The sequence below is a fragment of the Perna viridis genome, chromosome 8, assembly GCF_037379345.1.
Source record: "Perna viridis isolate PV_CMFRI_1.1 ecotype Kerala chromosome 8, ASM3737934v1, whole genome shotgun sequence".
Lineage (NCBI taxonomy): Eukaryota > Metazoa > Mollusca > Bivalvia > Mytilida > Mytilidae > Perna > Perna viridis.
Window position 1 is genome coordinate 1,878,282 of NC_142452.1, and position 23,514 is coordinate 1,901,795.

A 23,514-nucleotide genomic window follows, 5' to 3' on the forward strand; every position below is an offset into this window, starting at 1 on the left:
GCATCAATTGCCTATCTGTGGTGTGCCAATAATTTTGGTTTTCTATGAATATACTAGAGTGTATCACACACTTTACATAGTATAACCAATATGTACGCCTTGTGTCTATATGTAATTATATAAAACATATCCTCTCCTCAGAATAACATCCTCCTTTTTAACTACAATGATAGGATCGCGAATATGTCGAATAAAACCAAAAAATACTAAATCAGCGTGTTGAACACCAAATTTATTAACTCCAACTTAGTTTAAATAGTTTTAAGAAATGCTATCGGTTTTTTGTTCTTGATAATGCCAATTCTACAATGTATCTTTTTCATATGGGAATTGAAATCTATTTTGAAAATTTCAAAGGACCTAAGCCATTTTGTTCATGATTTTGACACAAGTAGAGCCCATTTCAAAACTTCAAAAATCTTAAATTTTCATTAGATTCTCCAAAAAATACCTATTGTTTCCAAAATACAAACTTGTGAAGAATAAGAAAAGGAAAAAGTACAAAAATTAGCAACAAAAGAGGGTGTGTGATTTTAGAAAAAAAAACCATAGTCTATAAGCGCAAGATGGTTGAATATGGTGCTTTAATGTGAAAATTTAACTTTTTGGTTTAAAATGAAACCCAGAAGCAGATAACCTTTTCAAGAGTAATCAAGGGAACCAATAATTTAGCGGAAATCAAAAGAATGTTATCAAGGGACAAAGACCAGACATGGAAAACAAACACAAAAAAAGAAAATAAAGTAACTAAAATAATACATTCTAAGTTACAAAAGTAAATAAGCAATTCGGACTCCACTTAAAACTGGGAGCCCTTTTCAAGAGTAATCAAGGGAATCAATAATTTAGCGGAAATCAAAAGAATGTTATCAAGGGACAAAGACCACACATGGAAAACAAACACAAAAAAAAGAAAATAAAGTAACTAAAATAATACATTCTAAGTTACAAAAGTAAATAAGCAATTCGGACTCCACTTAAAACTGGGAGCATGGACCAGGTGCACCGGTAGGTTAAGCGTCCTCTGCTAAGCTTGTTATATAGTGCTCGTAGCCAAACTGACTTGACAGCTGAACTCTGCATTCATTGCTTAAAAAGAGGCTTCAATTCGTGTCTTACCTTGGCTGTTTTCGTTAAATGACAAAATATGAACGAAATACTTGGAAAGTTGGTCCAAGCTCTTTATACAACTGTTATCATGATGTGATGACGACGATGAATGGAATACGTTCAAATATTGATCTTTTGGATCAATCCATTTTTTCTTGTCAGCGGATTTTTGTTGCTCATTTCCTTCTATGTATTTGTTTTGGTTTCTGGACTCTTTGAATTTATTTTTTTTCTGTACAGAAATAAGCTAATTGCTTTCATTTTTCTAACATAATGACAAGAAAAAGTTAACACAGATATGTAGAAACGAAAAACATCAAATCGTTTACCAACATATTTATTGAACATAATAAATACAGCACTAACTAGAGCAATATAAAATGTTTACTTCAGTCTTTGGACAATCACAGCATTTAATAAATTAGCTTTTTGTAAAGTCAATGTTTCGTCTGTTAACTCCTTGTTAGGAAAGGTCGTCATCAGCACAAAGGTAGAGGAATTATACTGGGGTCTCGCTCTGATGAAAAGTTAAGGCACTAAGCATGTATTTATGAACAGTTCCTACTACTTGTGATCAATGCTTTCAGTTCTAGATGAACATTACATCATAATATGCGTTAAACAAAAAGATAAGATGACTGTAGTAACTGCTAGAATTCGATGAAAAGCATAAACCGAATAAGTGTACCTTCTTTACTCTTTCCATGTGAATTTACCTCTAAGGATCTCTAAGGACTTTACCGCAAAAGTCATGAAAATAAGTTTCAAAATACATAACGTATTCTGATAAACATTTACAGGGGCTGTTTATCCTCAATTTAAAAGTGCAGTCACTTCAAGTAACGGATGCATTTGAGGTAATGTAACTTATACACAGTTCTTAGAAATATCTGAGTGAACAAGTTTTCTAACAACTTAAAATTATCGGAAAGTTTAATTAGGAGTGTCTCATAATTTCGAGAAACCACAAGCCAACATTTCCCCAAAATTTTTAATAAAGACCTCTATTTTGAAACCATCAATTTGTTACACCTGACCATAGGAAAGATAGATTGAGTGCAATACATTCAATAACTATTTAAATTATTGAAAAGTAATCTATCACACAGGCTAATTAATATTTCATTAGCATGTCATTTCACTAATTCATTAGCAGTTAAAAAGAAATTGTATAAATGTCTAATTCAAAGGAAGGTACAAGCAGGATCAAACAAACCACTGTGAAGTGAATAAAAAGACATGGGTTTGTACTTTAAGAATAATTATTACATGTATAAATTAATTATCCTTGTGTCATTGTGATAGTTGTTTTAATCCATAATTACAGGATTCAAAATGTTTTATAAGAGACCTAGTATCAGGACACTCATGTATACAAAATGAAAACTTGATGATATAAATAATCAATTATAATAGTGTTTTCTCTTTCTTAAGGTAATATGTAACAGTAATGTTTAAATTTTCAATTTATAAGACAAGGACTGTAGTGAAAACTCAACTAATCTAAAAATAGAGAATTTCTGATTTATAAATTAGAGGCTTCTTGGAATAATGCCACACTGTGAATCACTATAGAACTGTTTCTAGAATTACAGTTTATCCTATGTATCATTTTATATTAAGTATCAGTCTTTACAAAACTCAGGAGGTGATTCATGCATGTTAAAAACCCACCAAATTCAATTTTATTTCTTGTTCAGAGACAGTTACTGATCACATAACCAGTTACAGTTTTTCATTTGGTTGTTGCGCTTTTGAGATAAAAATTATATAGATTGTACATGAAATTGTCACTTTGCAAGAGTTATTGTTCTTGATTTTGTTTGATTTCGTTGGTTATATAGTTGGAAATAAATGTATGATTTTCTAAAAAATTCAGATCTGAATACAAAAAATAACTATTGCTATGTGAAAATATAGCATATGAAGACTTAAAAAGCAACCATTTGTTTGGTGGGTTTTTCTACACCATGAATCATTTTACCATTGGTAGTGTCTGAACTTTATGTGGTCTGGTACTTAAAAAGTTAACATTTTCATGATTTTCTTATTATAAATTTTCCATGTGAAAGTCTTAACCAAAAGTCCTACAAATCAAAATATGGTTATCAAATTTTCATTGACAATGAAAATAAACAGTTTGTATAAATCATCCTGCCCATATCTTAACACTAGATTTACAACCTATTAATGTTCGTTAAATAAACATAGATTTTAACGAACATCTAGTGTTGCACAAATAGATAAACGGACTCCAACAAGATTTGTTGGTTGGTAAAATAAAATGGAAAGACATAATCATCATTGAATACTCCCTTTAGTAAATATCATATATAACAATCATTATTATTTTGAGGAGATTATCCAGTGCTTTTTTGAGGCAATATTTAATTACAGAAGAGTTTAACCAATAAATTTAAAGACCCCATAAAAGATTAAGAACAAATTAGTCTTTGACAAAAGATGACTTTCATCTTTGCCATTTACATTGAATCTGGTGGAAACTAGTTTACCATTTTACACTAGACAAAGAAAGGATATCTGATTGGAAGGATACAAGAACAGTAATAGTTATGTAGAAATACGTCTCCTAACATAAAAATATCCAAAATGCTTCAATAATATATGTATCCTTTACAGATTCTTTGTAGTAAGTGAATGTCCCATTGTCATGTCTCTTGACCTTATACTTGTTGACCCCAGTTCACCTCAATATAACTTTTCTGGAATAAAAGTATGAATGTTAAAGTTGTTTAACTTAAGGTAGCTAATGATGTTACCTGATTAATACATCATTCAGAGGTCAATTTATTCCTAAACCATTCACATCCTCACAGACCATGGCTATTATTTTATTCTTCAGGGTGACTATTAAACTGAGTAATGCAGAATTTGTATCCTAATAAAGAGATACAGGTAAATAATAGGTTTACTATACAAGGATACGTGACTATGTATCTTCTGATATCTCGTACAGTATGAGTGTGGTTTAATTTTGCTGTTAACCTGAAGAAAAAAACATGAATCAATCACAAAATATTGATATAATCATGAAATTAAAATATCATTATCAAATATACAAGAACAGCACAAAATCCTGTTACACATGTAAATACTGCTACTGCACTGACAGCAATATTACAGATTTATTTTCTTAGCAATTACATAACAGATAAAGAAAATTGAACCTATTTTTTTTTCATTGACAGAATGAGAGAAGATATATGTGGGGGAAACCTGACACATGTAAAAAAAATAAATACTGAAAACACTGTGGTCTACCTCACCTGTCCATTAGGGACACAAACCAAACATCATCTCCAATAGAGTAGCATTTAATGTAGCTTTATATGAAGTTTGGGAAATATATGAATAAGGAAAGATAATTAATATCAATAATGTTATCAATAATACTGCAAGATACTGTAACAGATATTAATCCAACAAAGAAGTGTTGTGGTATCACTCCAAGTTCTATTTACTTCTCAAATGATCATTTTTTTTATAATGCAATGAAAAGTGAGAAAACTAAGACCATTCAACCCTTTAATAGATTTCTAATTTAATGAGTAAATAACAAAACAGATTTGAAATATATGTGGTGAATTAATTATAAAATATTAAATACATTTTATAGAATTAAACTTATACAGAAGTGTAGTATTAAGATGTTGGGAAAATGTGAAGATGAAATCAATGACTACAACAAAGCATCATGTCAAACAATTGTAACAAAATGTGTCTAACACCTGAGATTATCCTATCTACTAGAGAGTGCCACACTGAATTTCACACTTTCATCAGCCCTTTTTGAAAATGAATAAAATTGGGTACAGTAATTAAAACAGGAAGATTAATTGAAAAGAGTGAATTACCAAATTATGATCACTAGTGCCAAAGAACACTTAGCTTTAACAAGTGTGTCAAACTTATTCCACATACAAGTCATATCTTTGTGCATTCCTGAGACAATATTTATATTTCAGTAATTCAAAATAACCAACTGATTACCCTATTTAGTATATAGATTTTTATCATATTTTATCGCTATTTCCAACATAAATTTTAAGTTTTGTGATCATTGGATTGATATTCATGTTGTGAATTTTGGGCAGGAGAAAGTCCAAGAATGTGCATTGTGAAATTTTTTTGCACAGGGATCATTCAATAATAACATTCAGTAACTACTACTAAATGTAATGTTTTCATGTTATAATATGATTGATTAAGTATGTCAAAGTTACCTCGACCCATCAGCTAGACGAATCTGTATATTTGTTGTAGGTTGAGATGTGTTGACAGATATTTCACTTTGAGCTGCACTTTCACTTGCTGAGGAACTTGGTCCTGTGGCTGCTGCAGAGACAACATGTGGAGCTGGGCTACAAATTTCAGATTTTTAACATATCATTCTGCTTCCATTCTAAACAGAATATTTATCATAAGATGTTGGGTTTTATTAACAAGAGATATCGCCTGGGTTTCAGAAAAAAAAATCTAAAATTGAGAATTTCATTAAATCTTCACTATCAGTCAATCTGATTTTCATAATTTTAGTTAACTGGAACTTTTTCCTACTTTTGATCAAAGGAAATACTTGAGAAGTATAACTTTACTGTAAGTAAAGCTATTACCTCTGACCATCACCTTTGAATGCTTTGTTAGAACTTTATTGTAAATAAAGCTACATGTAATCCTCCCTAACAAACGACCTTCACCAGATAATACTTCCATAGCAACTTTATTTTAAATAATGCTATTACCTACCTAACATATGACCTTCACCAGATAATACTTCCATAGCAACTTTATTTTAAGTAATGCTATTACCACCCTAACATACGACCACCAGATAATACTTCCATAGCAACTTTATTATAAGTAATGCTATTACCTCCCTAACATATGACCTTCACCAGTGAATGCTTTAATAGGAACTTTAGGTTGTACATATTCCTCCGTTCTGTGGTCTTCCATATCCAAGTTTACCTCCCCACCTCTAGCCTCCTTCACCAACTCATTTGGGACTTCACTGACAAAAAATAACAAGAATTACAATGTACTGAATCAATTGGTTCCAATAACATCAATAAAGTTTAAATTCCAAAATCCTTATTTCTTTTATCAGCCTGGTAAAATAACAAGATGACTAAAACTTTAAACTGATGGGAAATTATTCATGTTTTTAGATTATATATCTAAGGCCAGAATTTTGGTTTTATATGCTGTCTATCGGTTAAGTAGCCTACATGTGTCAAGCCACTCTGTTCCATGTATTTTGTATCTGATTTAATACACCTACCCTTTTGATATGGAATCTAAAAATTCTTTATTTGTAGGATCTTTGAAATCTCTTAAAGGCCCATTATCAACACTGAATCCATTCTTCCACAGTTTTAGCACCATATCTACCTGGAAATATACCAAATATGGGAAAATACTCTCATATAATACATATAGTCAAAATATGAAACATTTTTCCTACATCAGCATTTTTGTCAGTAATCAGGTCTACAAAGGTATACTGGCAATATCTTAGCACTAAATATTCCACAATATATGATAAGCAAGCCCACAAATATACACAAAAGAATAATGTAACAACTTGTAGACTACCTTTTCATGAAATAAAATTTGTCAAGAGTACAATTCACCTGATGATTATATATTTTCAAAAATAGTATAGAAAATTTGTGATTTGAGGTTTCATTGCATACTTAAACTAACCTTACATATTTGGAAGGATAAAAATTCATGTAATAAGAAGCATAGGCAAAGGGAACTAACTCTAATCACTCAAGCATCAATATTGCCAGTAAATGTTCAAATAAACAGGGACAACTCAAAATTACCAGTATAAAAGTATATTGAAAATGCAATATAATATACTCTCTTTCTTTATGTACACTTTCATTCCAACTCAACTTCACACAGAATCTTTATTGATTTTAAGTGTTTCAGAAATACAAATAGATAGATTCAGGTTATTATTCGTATCCCTATATAATTTTAGTGACAGGGAAAAATATAACTTTATTAAGAAATATAACTGTATCATTCAGGGTGCTTATCGCATACTTATTCATGTTTTTTTTTTTAACTTTGGGCTAATGATCATATTGCACAAATCTTTTATCAGTCCAGATTAAGCAGGATATATTGAACATAGAAACAATACCATAGTGCAATACCAAAACAACAAAACTGAACATAGAAACAATACCATAGTGCAATACCAAAACAACAAAACTGAACATAGAAACAATACCATAGTGCAATACCAAAACAACAGAACTGAACATAGAAACAATACCATAGTGCAATACCAAAACAACAGAACTGAACATAGAAACAATACCATAGTGCAATACCAAAACAACAGAACTGAACATAGAAACAATACCATAGTGCAATACCAAAACAACAGAACTGAACATAGAAACAATACCATAGTGCAATACCAAAACAACAGAACTGAACATAGAAACAATACCATAGTGCAATACCAAAACAACAAAACTGAACATAGAAACAATACCCTAGTACAATACTAAAACAACAATACTTTTCTAGGTTCTGTTGATAGAGGTCCTCCATGCACCATGTCTGAGGGGGTTTCCTCAGTCTCCCCTAATCTGTATCCTGCCCCTCGGAAAGCCATTTTAGTGGCAGATGGTTTCTTTTGTTCTGATTCTTGGACTTCCTCTGCACCATGTCTAGACAGAAAAAGAATGAACTGATGAATAAGATGGATCCTGCCATTAAAGTTACTCCTGGTAATGGTGTCAGAGAAACAGTCATATACAAATAAAACAAAAAAACAACAGGGCACATTGTATAACCTTTTATACATTATGTTATGTAATGTCATGTGCCAAAATGACTGACCTAATTACATTTTATTTTAGTTTAAACATATTAATTCAGTCAAATACATTTCTGTTTGAATTTTACACAGTACAATAATACACACTGGATCAGGAAACAAGCAAAGCTAATATTAATCCATCTCCATATAAAGTATGACAAATATAATATCATGTAACATAGTATGATGCTCTGTTTACGAATTTACTAAACGATGAATTGCTTGAAGTTAATGGATAGTGTTGAAGTAGTATAAAATACAGAGGACACCAAATTTAACAATATAAAATGAACAAAAATGTAGAAAGAAGAAAACAAAAAAGTTTTTAAAGAAATTGAATAATTTGAAATTTTTTGTAAAATTGGAAAAGAAAAAAAATGTGAAAAGTTGAAGTGCATATCTTGCTGTCAATGATATACTTGTGGACTTCTAAAAATAATAGTTTGTTTTGATCAACTAAAATTTTTATTTCATTTATCTCAGTGCATCTGCAACTATAAATGGTTATGTAATGAAACTTAAAACAACTTTTATAACACCTTAAAAAACCCATAGATTTTATAAGACTTAAACACATCATAAGTTAAGGGCACTGCAAGGTAAAATAAACAACTATCAAAATAATATATTTATAAATGTAACCCTTCATTTAACATCACTTGGGTTTAAATTTGAACATATGTCATTGCTTGCAATTCATAACAGCTCTGCTTTATGCTTTTACATTGTTGACTTTATAGTGTTGTTCTTTTATTTTAATCCTATTTTACATTTGCTACTATCTGCCTTATATGTTGACTGATGATTTATGTATGTTTGCATGAAAAGGACTAGATAGTTGCCATGTATTGTACTTGTGATGAAAATGTTATTTATTGTTGTGCATGTATGTTAATTTTAAAAGCTCCCAGGAGCTTATATTGTATTGTTTTAAAATATTGACGTTAAAAAAAGCTTTTGTATTGTATTGTATTGTACTGAAATATAAAGGTTGAGACCATGTTTAAACTGATACAGAATTACATCTTAACTTTTTGAAGTGATCGTCATAAGCTTCAATGTATTGAATTTCCTTTTGGGCTACAAAAAGGATCCGTAAAAAATGGAACATTAAATCACCCTATTTTATCAAAAGATATTGGCAAAAGGATCTTAGTCCTACAAATTTTGCATTATCATAAAATCAAAATGCTGGTAAGAACTAAAACAATTAATACCATAAATGTACTTTTCAAGGTAAAACTGGAACTGAAATGATTATATAATGAATGCATCCAGAAATGTCAATATATAAACCTACTCTTTGGCAGATTTAAACAGATCTTCTACAATTTTCTTGCTATTTTTCTTCTTGGATGGTCCTATGACTTGCTGTCCACTGTAAAAAAAAAATACTATTCATAAAATTCTCCACAAGCCCAGCCTGATACATATGCAATGGTCAAACTTGAACAGCAGTTGCAAGTGACACCACATTCAGATCCATAGGCCCTCAATATGGACCAATTTAAAAATGGGACCCAAACAAAATCTAATTACAAGGTTGACACCACATTCAGTTCCTTAGGTCCTAAATCTGGACCAATTTAATAATGGAAACCAAAAATTATTTTTTAAATCTTATTACAAGGTTGGCACCACATTCAGTTCCTTAGGTCCTCATTATGGACCAATTTAATAATGGGAACCAAAAATTATTTTTTAAATCTTATAATAAGGTTGGCACCATATTCAGTTCCTTAGGTCCTCAATATGGACCACTTTGATAATGGGACCAAATTATAAAAAAAAATCTTATTACAAGGTTAATTCAGCATATCAAAGAATACTGGAATTCATTTTTTAACAAACAATATTTAACAAAGACCCTCTGGATAGTAGTATAGACCAACTTACTGGGCCATAACTAAAATTTACCATTGTAATCTTGAAAGTGATGACACTGCCATTATGTTATATGACCACTGATTTCTTTTAAGCCACATAAAAAGTGGAGTAAAACAGATGTAAACCAGACCTATAGGACAGGTATGGTTTATGCTAGAAACCACTCCACTTTCCATAAGCTTCAATGCTAATTTCACAATATTCGATGGCTTCTCCGGACTTTACCTTAACTTCATCCTGCAGTGGACTATATATCAGCATAATTCTACATATGTCAGCTCACCATCCTCAGAATGGCATGTGGGGGTTAGCAGACTTGCAGTGCAGTGCTGGTCATCGGAAGCGAAGGGTCTATAAATAGCATGGGAAATTCCAGTGTTTTCACAAGATAGGGGTATATTTAGAAATCATTATGGAGATTAGGCTTCACATCACAAGAAGCAAAATGCACTTATTAAATGTACAGAAATGTTTTTCCTTTCAAAAACAATTTTAATTTTTGAAATAAAATGAGAACTTTTTTCACAGCCCTATAAAAAACAGGGGGTAATTTCTGCATGGGACTATTTTTGCTTACGTTCCAAATGCTCATTGGTTGAATTGGTGGTCTGTAACCTAAAAGCAGCTGTAAGGTTTACACAGGTCTCTGAACCAGACCTTTAAGACAGGTATGGTTTAACCAGGTAAAAGGTTTACACAGGTCTCTAAACCAGACCTTTAGGACAGGTATGGCTCAACGAGGTGGTAGGTTTACACAGGTTTCTAAACCACACCTTTAGCACAGGTTTGGTTTAACCAGGTGTTAGGTTTACACAGGTCTCTAAACCACACTTTCAGCAAAGGTTTGGTTCAACTAGGTGGTAGGTTTACACAGGTCTCTGAACCAGACCTTTAGGACAGGTATGGTTTAACCAGGTAAAAGGTTTACACAAGTCTCTAAACCACACCTTTAGGACAGGTATGGTTTAACCAGGTGGTAGGTTTACACAGGTCAATAAAGAGACCTTTAGCACAGGTATGGTTTAACCAGGTAAAAGGTTTACACAGGTTTCTAAACCAGACATTTAGCACAGGTATGGTTTAACCAGGTAAAAGGTTTACACAGGTCTCTGAACCAGACCATTAGGACAGGTATAGTTTAACCAGGTAAAAGGTTTACACAGGTCTCTGAACCAGACCTTTAGGACAGGTATGGTTTAACCAGGTAAAAGGTTTGCACAGGTCTCTAAACCAGACCTTTAGGACAGGTATGGTTTAACCAGGTAAAAGGTTTGCACAGGTCTCTAAACCAGACCTTTAGGACAGGTATGGTTTAACCAGGTGGTAGGTTTACACAGGTGTTTAAACCAGACCTTTAGCACAGGTATGGTTTAACCTGGTGGTAGGTTTACACAGGTTCTAAACAAGACATTTAGCACAGGTATGGTTTAACCAGGTGGTAGGTTTACAAAGGTCATTAAACCCGACCTTTAGGACAGGTACGGTTTAACCAGGTGGTACGTTTACACAAGGCAACAATTCATTGAAATGGATTATAAGAGGTTCAATACCTGCCTGGTTAATGTGAAAGTGCTGTTGTTCGTAGGATACCAATTTTCGTGGTTTTCGTAAGAAGTCCTAACCACGAAATTTGGTTTCCAATGTAAAGAGGATTTCTATTGATGTGTATACTGGAAACCTCAAAACCACAAATTCAAGAATCAATGAACTGGTATTTCTTCCCTTATCCACAAAATTGGTATCCACTAATTAAAGTACTTTAGCAGCATATAGATTTCTGATCAGGATTTGGTTTACACAGATGCAGTCATCAATATAGTAATATATGTGTTATTTCTTAACCTCATATCAATTAAAATATCACCCAGCACAAAAATGTGTGGAGAGTCAGCCATACCTGAATAGTTTTAGTGATATATAGTCATAGAAAACAGCATTGTTGCGAAAACATTCCATTGATAATTTTCATGTCAAAACATATAAAAGATATTGATAAATACATGGCTCCAAAAAAAATTCAAATCCATCAACATTTCAATGTTTACTTATATGTAGTTTATCGTCATAATTTATGGTCCCATAAAAACAATTGAGATTTTTCCCAAAACCATAACATCAAATGCTATCATGTTAAGCCCCCATTCAATATACTAATGAATACAAGTAACATATATATAATATAATTCAAATCAACCACTGTTTTCTCATTGAAACTATTGCATGAATAATGAAGTGAAATTGACACAAGGAAAAATCACCACTTTACTGGTATCCCGACAACAAATGCATGAAATAAAACACCATCTGAAACCAAAACCATAAATAGCAATCAGATTGAAATTCTTTTATCTACTTTCTTATCACAGGAGCTCTATATACTAAATTTCCAAATTAATGAAAAAGTTGTTTTTTCTTAATAAATACATGCTGTACATATTTTTATTAAAACAATTGGGCATGGTTTAATGCATTAACTATTCCACTTCAATTATTAAAACAGGTTCGTCGGACTGTCAGATATCATCGGTAAAAATGACAGGACTAGTAAAAAAATCCAAAACACCAGACCAGAAGTCCAGAAAATTGTCAATATTAGTCATTCGTCATTTTTGATTCAGGTCAAAATGGACGGTAAAACATGGTTTGGTACTGAAAATAGTACGTCATCACAGGACTGAATGTCCTGAAAAAAAACTGAACCTTTGGAAAGACTGTAAAAGATGTTTGTTTGTTGAGGTTTAACGTCCAGGCAACAATATTTCAGCTATATTCAGACGATGAACATGAAATTGATGATAAAATGAACATGAAATGATGATGAAATGAAAAAGGAATGGGACACAAGGACAATGGGGTCGACAAATTTTGATTACCACTGGAAATAGGGAGAGGTGGGTAGGGTCGGGCAATTTAGCCTCCTGTGGCGGAGCCCTATGGTTCCTACTCCGGGAGAATACCACAGTAGGGTTCTTCAATGTGCGAGGAACGTGGCATCTTTCCCAACACGGTGCACCGCTATGGTTTGCGGTCAGGTTTTCCGTATTATAGCCTGACAACCCCAGCATGTAACACGTCAGGGGTACCCCATTCCACCACCTGGGGCACACATCCCAGTTGTTCTGCTGGCAGAGCGACCTAGCCCCCAGCTAGGGTTCTGAGCACTATTTAGTCGCCTTTTACGACAAGCTTAGCGCTGCTGCAGGCCTATTCTTTAAACACCCGGACCTGCACGGGGCGACTGTAAAAGATACAAAATTTGCTAATATATGCCATGCTAATACACATAGGTATTTTTTTCTGATTTTTTAAACAATCAATACATGAAAAGCTTAGATATAGCATATTTTTGTTGGTTATGCACAAGATAATTGTTAACCTGTGTTCAGATCCTCCAGCATAAAATGCCTGCCCCTCCTCAGAACTTGAATCTTCATCTTCGTCCTGGTAATTTGACAATGTAGCAAACCTAAAATGATCAAAACTTTTATTTCAATCAGTAATTTCATAGATCACTCATTAAAAACATGCATGTCAATTATCATACTTGAAACATTGACATGAAATACATGCATGTCAATTATCAAATTAAGAAATAATCATAGAAGCTCCATTTCATCATTGTTTTACCACAGGCTTGGCCATTTATGTCACATTGTTTTACCCCAAGTGATATTGAGGGGTTAAAAAACGACATAAATGGCCAGCCTGTGGTAAAACAATGATAAAATGGAGTTTCCATGATTTATTTTGATCTTAAGTTTCTTCATATTTTTAAATAGACCCTGCCTATGTCTTTCACGAAATGTTGGTTATGTATTTATCACTTTTTTCCATGGCTATGGTCTAAAGAGCTTTGTAGCATGTTATATTTGAACTTGAAATAATTCATTAAAATCTTTTACTGAAAAAACTTAAGTACCTAGTGCAATTAAAACTAGAGTTCCTGGTCAAAAATAGTCTTTTTAGCTTTCTAAGGCCAAACTCTTGACCTTACTTAGCTATCCACCAGGTTTTCATGTTATTAAATATATCTCTCATAGTCATTTTTCGACTCTTCAAGGGCAATAACTCCAACATCAATCAACAGATCTTCATAAAATTCTTGCATAGGTCTGTCTCACCATGCTAATCAATTTTACCCCGTGAAAACTTGGCTACACCAATTAGTTTTCAAGTTATTTCCCCAATTTTGAAAATGGTGACCATGTTATTTGACAGATCAAAAATTTCCACACACAGATTGTTAAGGATATCCTATCAAACTTTCATGCCATGTTTGGTTACAGTTCATCCTACTAGTAGTCTCAAAGAGAAGATTTTTAAAGTTGAAAATGAAAAATTAAGGGAAAAAAATCCATTTCAGGACACATTACTCATTAACTTGTCGATAAATCCTTCTGAAAATTTTGGTGTACATCCATCTCATCATGCTGAACAAATTTACTCTCTACCAGATTAGTAATGGTGGCCATTTTTTTCTGCCAGATCAAAAATTCCCACACAAGGACTGTTAAAAATACCCTTAGGAACATTCATGCAAAGTTTGGTTACATTCTGTCAAGCAGTTTCAGAGGAGATAATTGAAGTTTACAAATGACGAAGGACACATAGTGATGGCAAAAGCTCACATGGCCTTCTGGTCAGGTGAGCTAAAAATATCAAGGTGTGGAGATACAGGGTATTAGGCAAAGCATGGTGTGGAGCTACAGGGTATTAGGCAAAGCAAGGTGTGGAGATATAGGGTATTAGGCAAAGCAAGATGTGGACATACAGGGTATTAGGCAAAGCATGGTGTGGTGATACTGGGTATTAGGCAAAGCAAGGTGTGGAGATACAGGGTATTAGGCAAAGCATGGTGTGGTGATACTGGGTATTAGGCAAAGCAAGATGTGGAGATACAGGGTATTAGGCAAAGCATGGTGTGGAGATACAGGGTATTAGGCAAAGCATATACATCTATATAAATACAACATATCAAATACCATGTCCAATGTACAGTTTTGAGTGTATGTACATTTCCATGTATTAACATTTAGCAACCTTGAACATCTTTATAATGTCTTAGCTAGCATAAAATAAAGGGGTGGTTTTTTGCCTCCCTTTTAATGTATATGACTGGAATACTGTCTCCCAAACTATATTTGGCAGGTATGCACTTTTGAATCTGGTAAAATGTCCCTTTTTCATATTACATGTGTATATCTCTCTACACTATATTTTTTCAACCTCAGTCACCAAAAGTGAAAGCAGGTCTGTAACTGCACATTTAGCTGAAACACTGATTCATAATAGTGTTTTTCTGTTGTCAGTAATAATTAATTCTTTTTTGACAAGGAGGTACATGTATATTTGTTAAAAGTAAGCAGCTCCTACACTGAATTATGTACAACTCATTTTTATTTAAGTGAAGTAAATAAGAGTTGTCTATTGTGCCTTTACCAACACTGTAACAGTGGCTCTACTGTATTTTCATTGACCCTCTATATTCATCTTTGATATTTGATTATACCAATGTGAGCCCTAACTCATACTTCTTTACAAACAGTCATGTTTGTTTCCATTATTTTTTTTATAATAAAATACATTTTCTGACAAAAAATAATAGTAATAGTTTTAACCTGGACTGTTTTGGTGGACCACTGGCACCATGTTGTGTTGAAGCAGTGGACTGTGTAGGCTGTCTTGTTGGACCTTGGGTCATGTCATCATCACCATCATCTTCATAAAAACTTGATATTGCCAACTGTAATCAAATAACTTAATTCCTTAAAAGTCTGCAGATTACTTTTGCTTTAAGAGAAAAGAATTATTATTAACTAACTGTTCTTTTTACTTTCTCCATTCATTGGATAAAAAGAGAAAAACATCACTGATAAATAAACGATATATGTATGCTGTTTTTTTTAACTATCAAAAAAGATGAAGATTACTTGATTACACTTCATATGGTAATCAACCATGGTTTTTTCAACAATGACATGTATGTACATGTAACAACTTTTGATTTTCTATTTCAGTTGTTGACTATGCCAAGCAAGAACTGTTTTGTAATGAGTGTGTACACCAAACAGATTAGGTACAAGTGTTATTCAGGGTCTGGAAAAGGCTCTCAATAATGGGGCAATTTACAAAAGAAAACAATTGGGCCCCTAGGAATAATGTGTTAAAATTTTAAAAAGATTGGACACGCTCTACTCAAGTTTTCGTAAATAAACTAAAGTTATCGGGATGCTAATGACGACGCTAACGGAGCTAACAGGGTGATACCATTATACGACCAACATGTTTTTTTGCTGTCATATCAAAATTAACATGTACTATCTCCTATATGCTCTGTGCTTGACATAGAATCTGTGACTACCGATTTTTAATTTTTGGCGAGACTTAACTGGGAACTTTTTGGCAAAATAGTAAGTGGCCATTTTGAAAGTTGATAGGAATATGACAATACATGTATGTCAATCCCTGAATGGTTACCATTAACCATTACCATTGGAGGAACTATAAGTACTGTATAGTACTTTCTCACTGAATCGTAGTATTGCTAGGACAAGCACATGGAATGATGTTCTGCTCCAAAAAGGGATTAATTGTTGACCTCGAAAATATATTTTTCAAATTTTTCCAAGAAACAGGAGAATAAGGGTTAAAATCAAAATTTGGATCAACATTATCAAGGTCAGGTCAAAAAGTGTTTACTAACGTATTCAAATCAGCTCAACATTCCATACATGGTATATTTTTTAAGTTTGCCATTGTGATTTACTGTACACGCTAACACGCTATAAATCAGTGTATGCATTCAAAATTAAGATTCATATACCAATATCAACCTACAATGAAACAGAACTGATTAAGGATGTGCTATGTAGGAGACATTCCTTACTAAAAATAAAATCAAAGTTAAATGCACGCAAGACCAAGAATTTCAACCTTTGCACCAGGTTAAATAATCAAGAGCTGCACCTCAAGCGCATGATATATCTGTTGGCCTTTTAACTTGTCCTTATGCTTTTAATGAATTTATAAGATCAACTAGAAATACTGTGAGCCCTGTCAAATACCCTCCCCCACCCCACCCCCAAAAAAGTCAATGAAAAACGCACACAAAATTTGGCACTATCAAGGCTACCTCAAGTTTTTAACTAAGTTTGTTGTCTTGATTTTTCACCCATACATTTCTATCTTATTCAAAACACACTTTTCTCACAAGGTTACCAAGTACCTTTAATATTTATTAAGGCATATACATTTATATAAATTGAAAGGAAGTTTACTTCAATAGATATGAACAATTCACCAAAGTTTCATAAAAGTTAGTGAAAGTGTTTTTGAGTTATAGTGCGAAAACTTGAAATTCCCCCTTCTTTTAAGTATAAAAATTAATAACACAAAAACGATAAATCTGAAATTTATAAAAATCAAAAGGGAACTTATGTCAATAGATATATACAATTCACCTAAGTTCGTAAAAGTTGGTGAAATTGTTTTTGAGTTATTGTCCAAAAACTTGAAAATCCCTATTTTTTTTAGTATAAATATTCATTAGAAACGAAAAATCTGAAATTTATAAAAATCGAAAGGGAGCTTATGTCAATAGATATATACAATTCACCAAAGTTTCATAAAAGTTAGTGAAATTGTTTTTGAGTTATTGTCCAAAAACTTGAAAATCCCTATTTTTTAAGTATAAAAATTCATTAGAAATGAAAAATCTGAAATTTATAAAAATGGAAAGGGACCTTGTCAATAGATATCTACAATTCACCGAAGTTTCAAAAAGTTGGTGAAATTGTTTTTGAGTTATTGTCCAAAAATTTGAAAATCCCTATTTTTTAAGTATAAAAATTCATTACACAGAAACAAAAAATCTGAAGTTTATAAAAATTGAAAGGGAGCTTATGTCCATAAATATGAACAATTCACCAAAGTTTCATAAAAGTTGGTGAAAGTGTTTTTGAGTTATTGTTGAAGACGGGTGTATACAAAAAATAATGGCAGCCAATAACCCTTGTCATTCCTCCATTCCTTAAATACATTGTAGGTCAGCATTTACAATCATAATATTTTTTTATGTTTAATAGAAGAATATCCAGGCAACATGTATGGAAACAGTAAGCGAGAAAAAAATGTCACAGGAAGAAAAGTCACAATTCTAGCAGGAAAAAAAAACACAGGAAAAAAGGTCACAAGAATGTTTGCTAGGAAAATAGTTCCAGGAAAAATATTTAACATGTCACAGTGCTTGAAATCAACATTATCATAAAAACCCTACCAATTAATAGGTATGGTTTCATGCACATGTCAATTGTAGCCTTATTTTCACACAATAATTTTCATTGCAGTGTGTAAAACTATCGCTATGCAGATCATACCCTGAATGTTGTAACCTTTGTTCTGGTCGGAGTGGCCTACCACTTTTTAAATACATGTAATAAGTAAATTCAGCAACAAAATGGCTTCCTTCCAAACTGAATACAAAACTGTTTACTTTCATGATATAATTGGGTTTTTTTTTATTTGATTATTCTTTTTTGAACTTTTCAGATATCAATATGCAAATATAGTTTAAAATTAAAATTTCAGTATTTAATTATATAAAATGGATGATAAATAAAACTTTTAATCATTTATAGTTGATATTTCCCGTGAATTTTTTTCCTGAGACTTTTTTCCCCATGACTTTATCTGTGATTTTCTTTGGTGACATTCTTTCCTACATTCCTGGAAACAAAACATCTCCATCAATTGTTGTTTAGAATTTTTTCGGAGGCTTAATATTTTGACCACTGGAGTGGAATTGGCACACTATATGCATATTACCATGTACACATTTTTTCAATTTTATTGTTGATGAATTTGTGCTATTAAGTATTTAGTAGTATTCATTATCATTTCTGAAGACCTTCCAGTTACTTACCCAAAAAATAAAGAGTTGTGACCTATTGATAGTTAATGATCGTTTAGAAAGACAAATGAAGGATTTTACTTTCAGTGCTGTGAAAAAAATGCAGTTCAAAAGTGAACAGCAACATGGTCATAGGGTTAATTTCTATTTCCCAATAAAATAAATACAATGAATCTAAATTATTATTACTTCTAAATTTCCTCCAGCAGATTCCAAGTAAAATTTTGCTCTATCATTATCAACGCCGGTCAAATTAATAAATTGTTCGATTTTCGCCTGATCTGCCATGATTTGCAGTTTAGAAATGAGTGACGTCCCTTGATGTTCGACTGGTACTTTTTTCATGTGGAGGAAATGGAGGCGTAGTCCTGGCTGTACAAAGAACCAGCTTAAAGTAGCGGCAAAAGTAGAAACGAAATTAAAATGAAATAAGCAAAACGAAACGAAATGAGCCCGATTAAATGAAATTTTATGTCACAAATCAAACGACAATTTAAGTCGATTCGAGTTTAGTCAAGTAAAATTTATTTATAAGTTCGTACATGGATCAATTAGGGAATAACTATTTGATATCTAGGGCTAGAATCAAATTTTTACTGTCCTGGATTCTTTTTTCAGTATATATTTTAATTTTTAACCCTGTCCTGGACCAGGTCCTGATTTTTTTCCTACCACTTGCATCCTGCCTTTTTATTCTAATCACTGAATTGTTCATCCTTGATTTTTGTTCAACCATACATCATCATCCTGTCTTTTTATTTCAAATTTGACCTTATTTAACAATCAAATGATTCTTGAAGGTCAAGTCAAGTAGGTCCTTAAACTCTATTGAGACTCGATGTTTAAAACAATAAACATAAGCTCTGTAGAGCTTTTCACAATCGACATAAATAAGCAAGAGACATAATACATATAACTAAAACACATATATGACATACAAATCATAGGTAACATGCAAACATATATAGCATAAACAAGAACGCAAAATATAGGTCTGAACTAAAAGTAATGAAAATATTAATGGAAGGACGTACCTAAAAGTAAAGCAAAAGTAAGGATAAAGCATCTAAGACAAACATGCCAGCAAGAATAAATAGAAGAAATATATTGTATCTGTCAGCTGAGTACATGAACGTCATACTATTTGTAAAAAGTGTTTGAACATCCCTCACTCCTCCACTTATTCATTAATTTTTTAAACCGATTAAGTCCCATTTCTTTTCCTATTTCATTTGGATATTGGTTTTAAAGGTTGGGTGCCCCATATCTGACAGAGTGTAGGTCATACCTGGTGGTGTTTACTCTTGGTATATTTACCAAAGTCATATCTAAAAGAGTAAGAACTTTCTTTAAAAGTAGTCATGTCATGAAAGTATACAGGAGTAAGTTTGTTAAAGATTTTATATACACAAATAACTAAAAAAACGTAAGCGTCTAATAAAGATGGCATCTTCGACTTTATCAATAGTTCTTCATAAGACGTGCTGTCAACGTTATAAATAAAACGTAAAGCTCTCTATTGATTTTTTTTTAATTTGGGGCTACTCTTATTGTAAAGATGTCAGACTCAATGACAGTAATTGAAATTTACAGGTATAAATTATTAATAAAATTGTTAATTTACCAAATTCGCTGAGATTTTTTTCCAATTCTCTTTAAAACTTTTAACTGTTATGATGCCTTTTTAGTTATATTTGAGATATAGTTATTAAAATTTAATTTAAAATTAAAAGTTATACCAAGTAATTCAACCTCGATCGTCCTTGCAGAGGGTGTCATTTTTATCTAATTTAAAAGAAACTACTCTTTCTGAGTCTTACTGTCAATTTCAACAGCCTGAAACTTGTCAGGATTGGTTTTATATGGTTATCGGAGGACCACTTGATCAAAATACTGTTCTCCAGTTCTTCTGTCAGAGTACATTCGAGTTACACAATTTAAACAGGAACAATATAATATAAAGTCCCTAAGTTTAAAGTTTAATACAATTCAATACTTTATTTCGCACAAACTCAAACAGAGCATGGTAATGGCATATTACAACAGATAGAAATATAACAATAAACATATAACAGATTACAGTAATATTTAAACAGTATATTTTTGATAATTTACAAACTTCGCTATTGAAGACTTAAATCTACAGTTTTAAGTACCAATCTATATACAATTTAGACACTGCCAATGGTAAAGTGGAGAGTATAAAAACCACCAAACAAACGATGCTTTCTAAGTGAATATATGCTACATTTTACAGAACGACAATTATTTCCGTATTCCGATCTGCACTTTTGAGAAAAAAACATACATTTATCTCCCACTAAAATCAACAAAATCAGACAAAATCAAAAGCGGTTACCCTTGCAAAGTGCCAATATCATGTACAATCTATATAATATTAATCTCAAAAGCGCAACAAACAAATAAAAAACTAAGACTGATTATGTAGTCTATGACTGTTTTGGAACAAAACAAACATAAAACTGAATTTGGTGGGTTATTGACATGCACGAATCACCTCTGTCTGATTTTTATAAAGAGTGCTATTCAAAACAAGTCAATGCAAATGTGGAAGACATTCTAAGAATAGTTGTTTTGTTTTAGATAAAGAGCAAACATTCATAAAGCCAGGGATTAATTTATTTATTGTATTCATTAGGTGTTGTCTTTCTTGTTCATAGTGAGTACAATGGTTCGAGTTAAATGCACGGTTAAGAATTTTTTCCAGTTACTGCTCTACTACGAGATATTCTTCGAGTTCGAGTTGAACTTCGAAATTGATTTTAATTTCGATTTTCATCCTTTGCTTTAAAAAATATTTAGGGCGAATCACAAGGAGTTGTGTACAGTAATCAACTCTCTCATCTTGAATACCTAGTGCCCCTGTGGGTGAATAGGTTACAGGCACAGGAACTATAATTCACAGGGTTTGTCCTTTGTTTGAAGGCAATGGCCTTTTTAACGTCCAGCAATTTGTATTGAATGCTGCATACGGGACAAAAGTTGTTAGATATGCATTCAATATTAAAAAACTGACATAAAAAGGAACGGATAGGGAAAAACGCAAAACAATGCACCAGCTTTTATTAGATACTTGATCAGATATCATCAAAGTCTTGTACACACACCTTCAAGTAATGCCTTGATATGCCCCGACAATAAAAGTAATAAAAACCACGGTAGCAGTACGATGGAAATTCTTCAAATTTAAACTAACAAGTAATATAACGACACAAAGACACATAAATGACAAACATCACAGCTGGTACCGCAATGGTCATGACTTAGTACAAGCATTTCAAACGAAATAGTGGGTTAAAACTAGGTTTTAAAGTGCGCTGAACCTCCCTCTTCCATTGCGGCGTGAATAAAGCACTGATGAATGCCTCAATATACACAATATACCATACAGACAAAACTAGCTCAGAACATATTTAAAGTGTAATCAAGGGAACCAAGATTCTAGTGGAAGTCAAAATAATGCAATCCAGGGACAAAGACCAGACATGGAAAACAGACACACACAACAAAGAACATAAAATAAAAAAATACGTACAAAGCAGCAAAAGTTAATGAGCAACTCGGACTCCACTAAAACCTGTGAGCATGGTCCAGGTGCACCGGTAGGTTAAGTATTCTCTGCTTGTCTAGAAACCCCCACCGCGCTGCTCATAAAAGTCCGGGTTAGACGAAAGAGGAGAGGAAAACTATATATGACACGTTGAACAAATCGGTTTTCATAGTGCAGATGGATGCACTGTAACGATCCACGAGTTCATAATGACGACCATAAAACTTCTGTTGTGATGACTTCAATCTTGTAGCAACATAACCCTGAAGCTTGATTGTAAGAAGTCTAGAGTGGTACTAAAGTCTGCGTAGTTATGGCAAACTCTGGCATAACGTGTGAGTTGTGATATGAAAACTCAATACTCAATTGCAAGTGCTGAAGGGATGTTACCACAGATAAAGGAAAGTTGACGATACGGAATGAAAAGTCATCGCGTTTGTCGTATAGTTTGATTAACATGTTTCCTTTACCATCGATCTCAAGGTGTAGGTCAAGATATGAGAATGACTTCACAGTGTCTGAAGTATCCTTTATCTCAAGTTCTTTGGGGTAGATGCGATGTATCAAATCCCCGAGACTAGGAATGTTTAACGATATGTCATCTTTATAGCGGAAACTATATTTTTCTTCCATTTGGATTAGATCAGCTATAAAGTCAGCCTCATAAGAGTAAAGGAATAGGTCAGTGAGTAGACCAGCACAATTTGTTCCGATTGGGATGCTGACCGTTTGTTGAAAAACTCGTCCACCACACTGGACAAATATGTTATCGATAAAAAATTCCGGCATTTTCAAAAAAAAACATCTTCGGCATATTTGGAAGATGATATGGAATCGTGTTTTTTTTACAGAGTACGAGCAATCTCTACCAAGTACTCAATATCTGTGTCTAGGTGTACCTCCTATTTTTTTAGTAACAACGATGTATGTTTTTGAGTCGTAATTTTATCTGAGTATGAGGAACAGACGAATAATGAGTTGACAAATCTTGGGTTTTAATGCTATTGTATTCTGATAATGTTCTTGAATATGGGTAACAACAAAAATACAGAACACTAATCCGATCCATAATCAAGTCAAGTCCAAAATAAACCTGACAAATGATCTCACCGGAGTAGCTGCTTCTGATTTGGTGTATGAATTTCACACCAAATGGTGGGGTAAATCTAG

At 32.6% G+C, this 23,514-nt stretch overlaps 1 protein-coding gene across 1 annotated transcript; it reads right to left on the bottom strand.

Annotated features, from left to right (window-relative positions):
- Nucleotides 1-1,431: 1,431 nt before the first annotated feature.
- LOC148608902 (NSFL1 cofactor p47-like) lies at nucleotides 1,432-19,120 on the bottom strand. Its single transcript, XM_088540778.1, has 10 exons — nucleotides 18,963-19,120; nucleotides 15,484-15,608; nucleotides 13,242-13,331; nucleotides 9,279-9,356; nucleotides 7,676-7,826; nucleotides 6,413-6,522; nucleotides 6,005-6,142; nucleotides 5,355-5,492; nucleotides 4,057-4,116; nucleotides 1,432-1,627 (listed from the first exon to the last, which is right to left on the bottom strand). Exons 1-10 carry the CDS (start codon nucleotides 19,116-19,118, stop codon nucleotides 1,495-1,497), a joined length of 1,179 nt encoding a protein of 392 aa, XP_088396904.1. The 5' UTR covers nucleotides 19,119-19,120; the 3' UTR covers nucleotides 1,432-1,494.
- Between the last annotated feature and the right edge of the window lie 4,394 nt (nucleotides 19,121-23,514).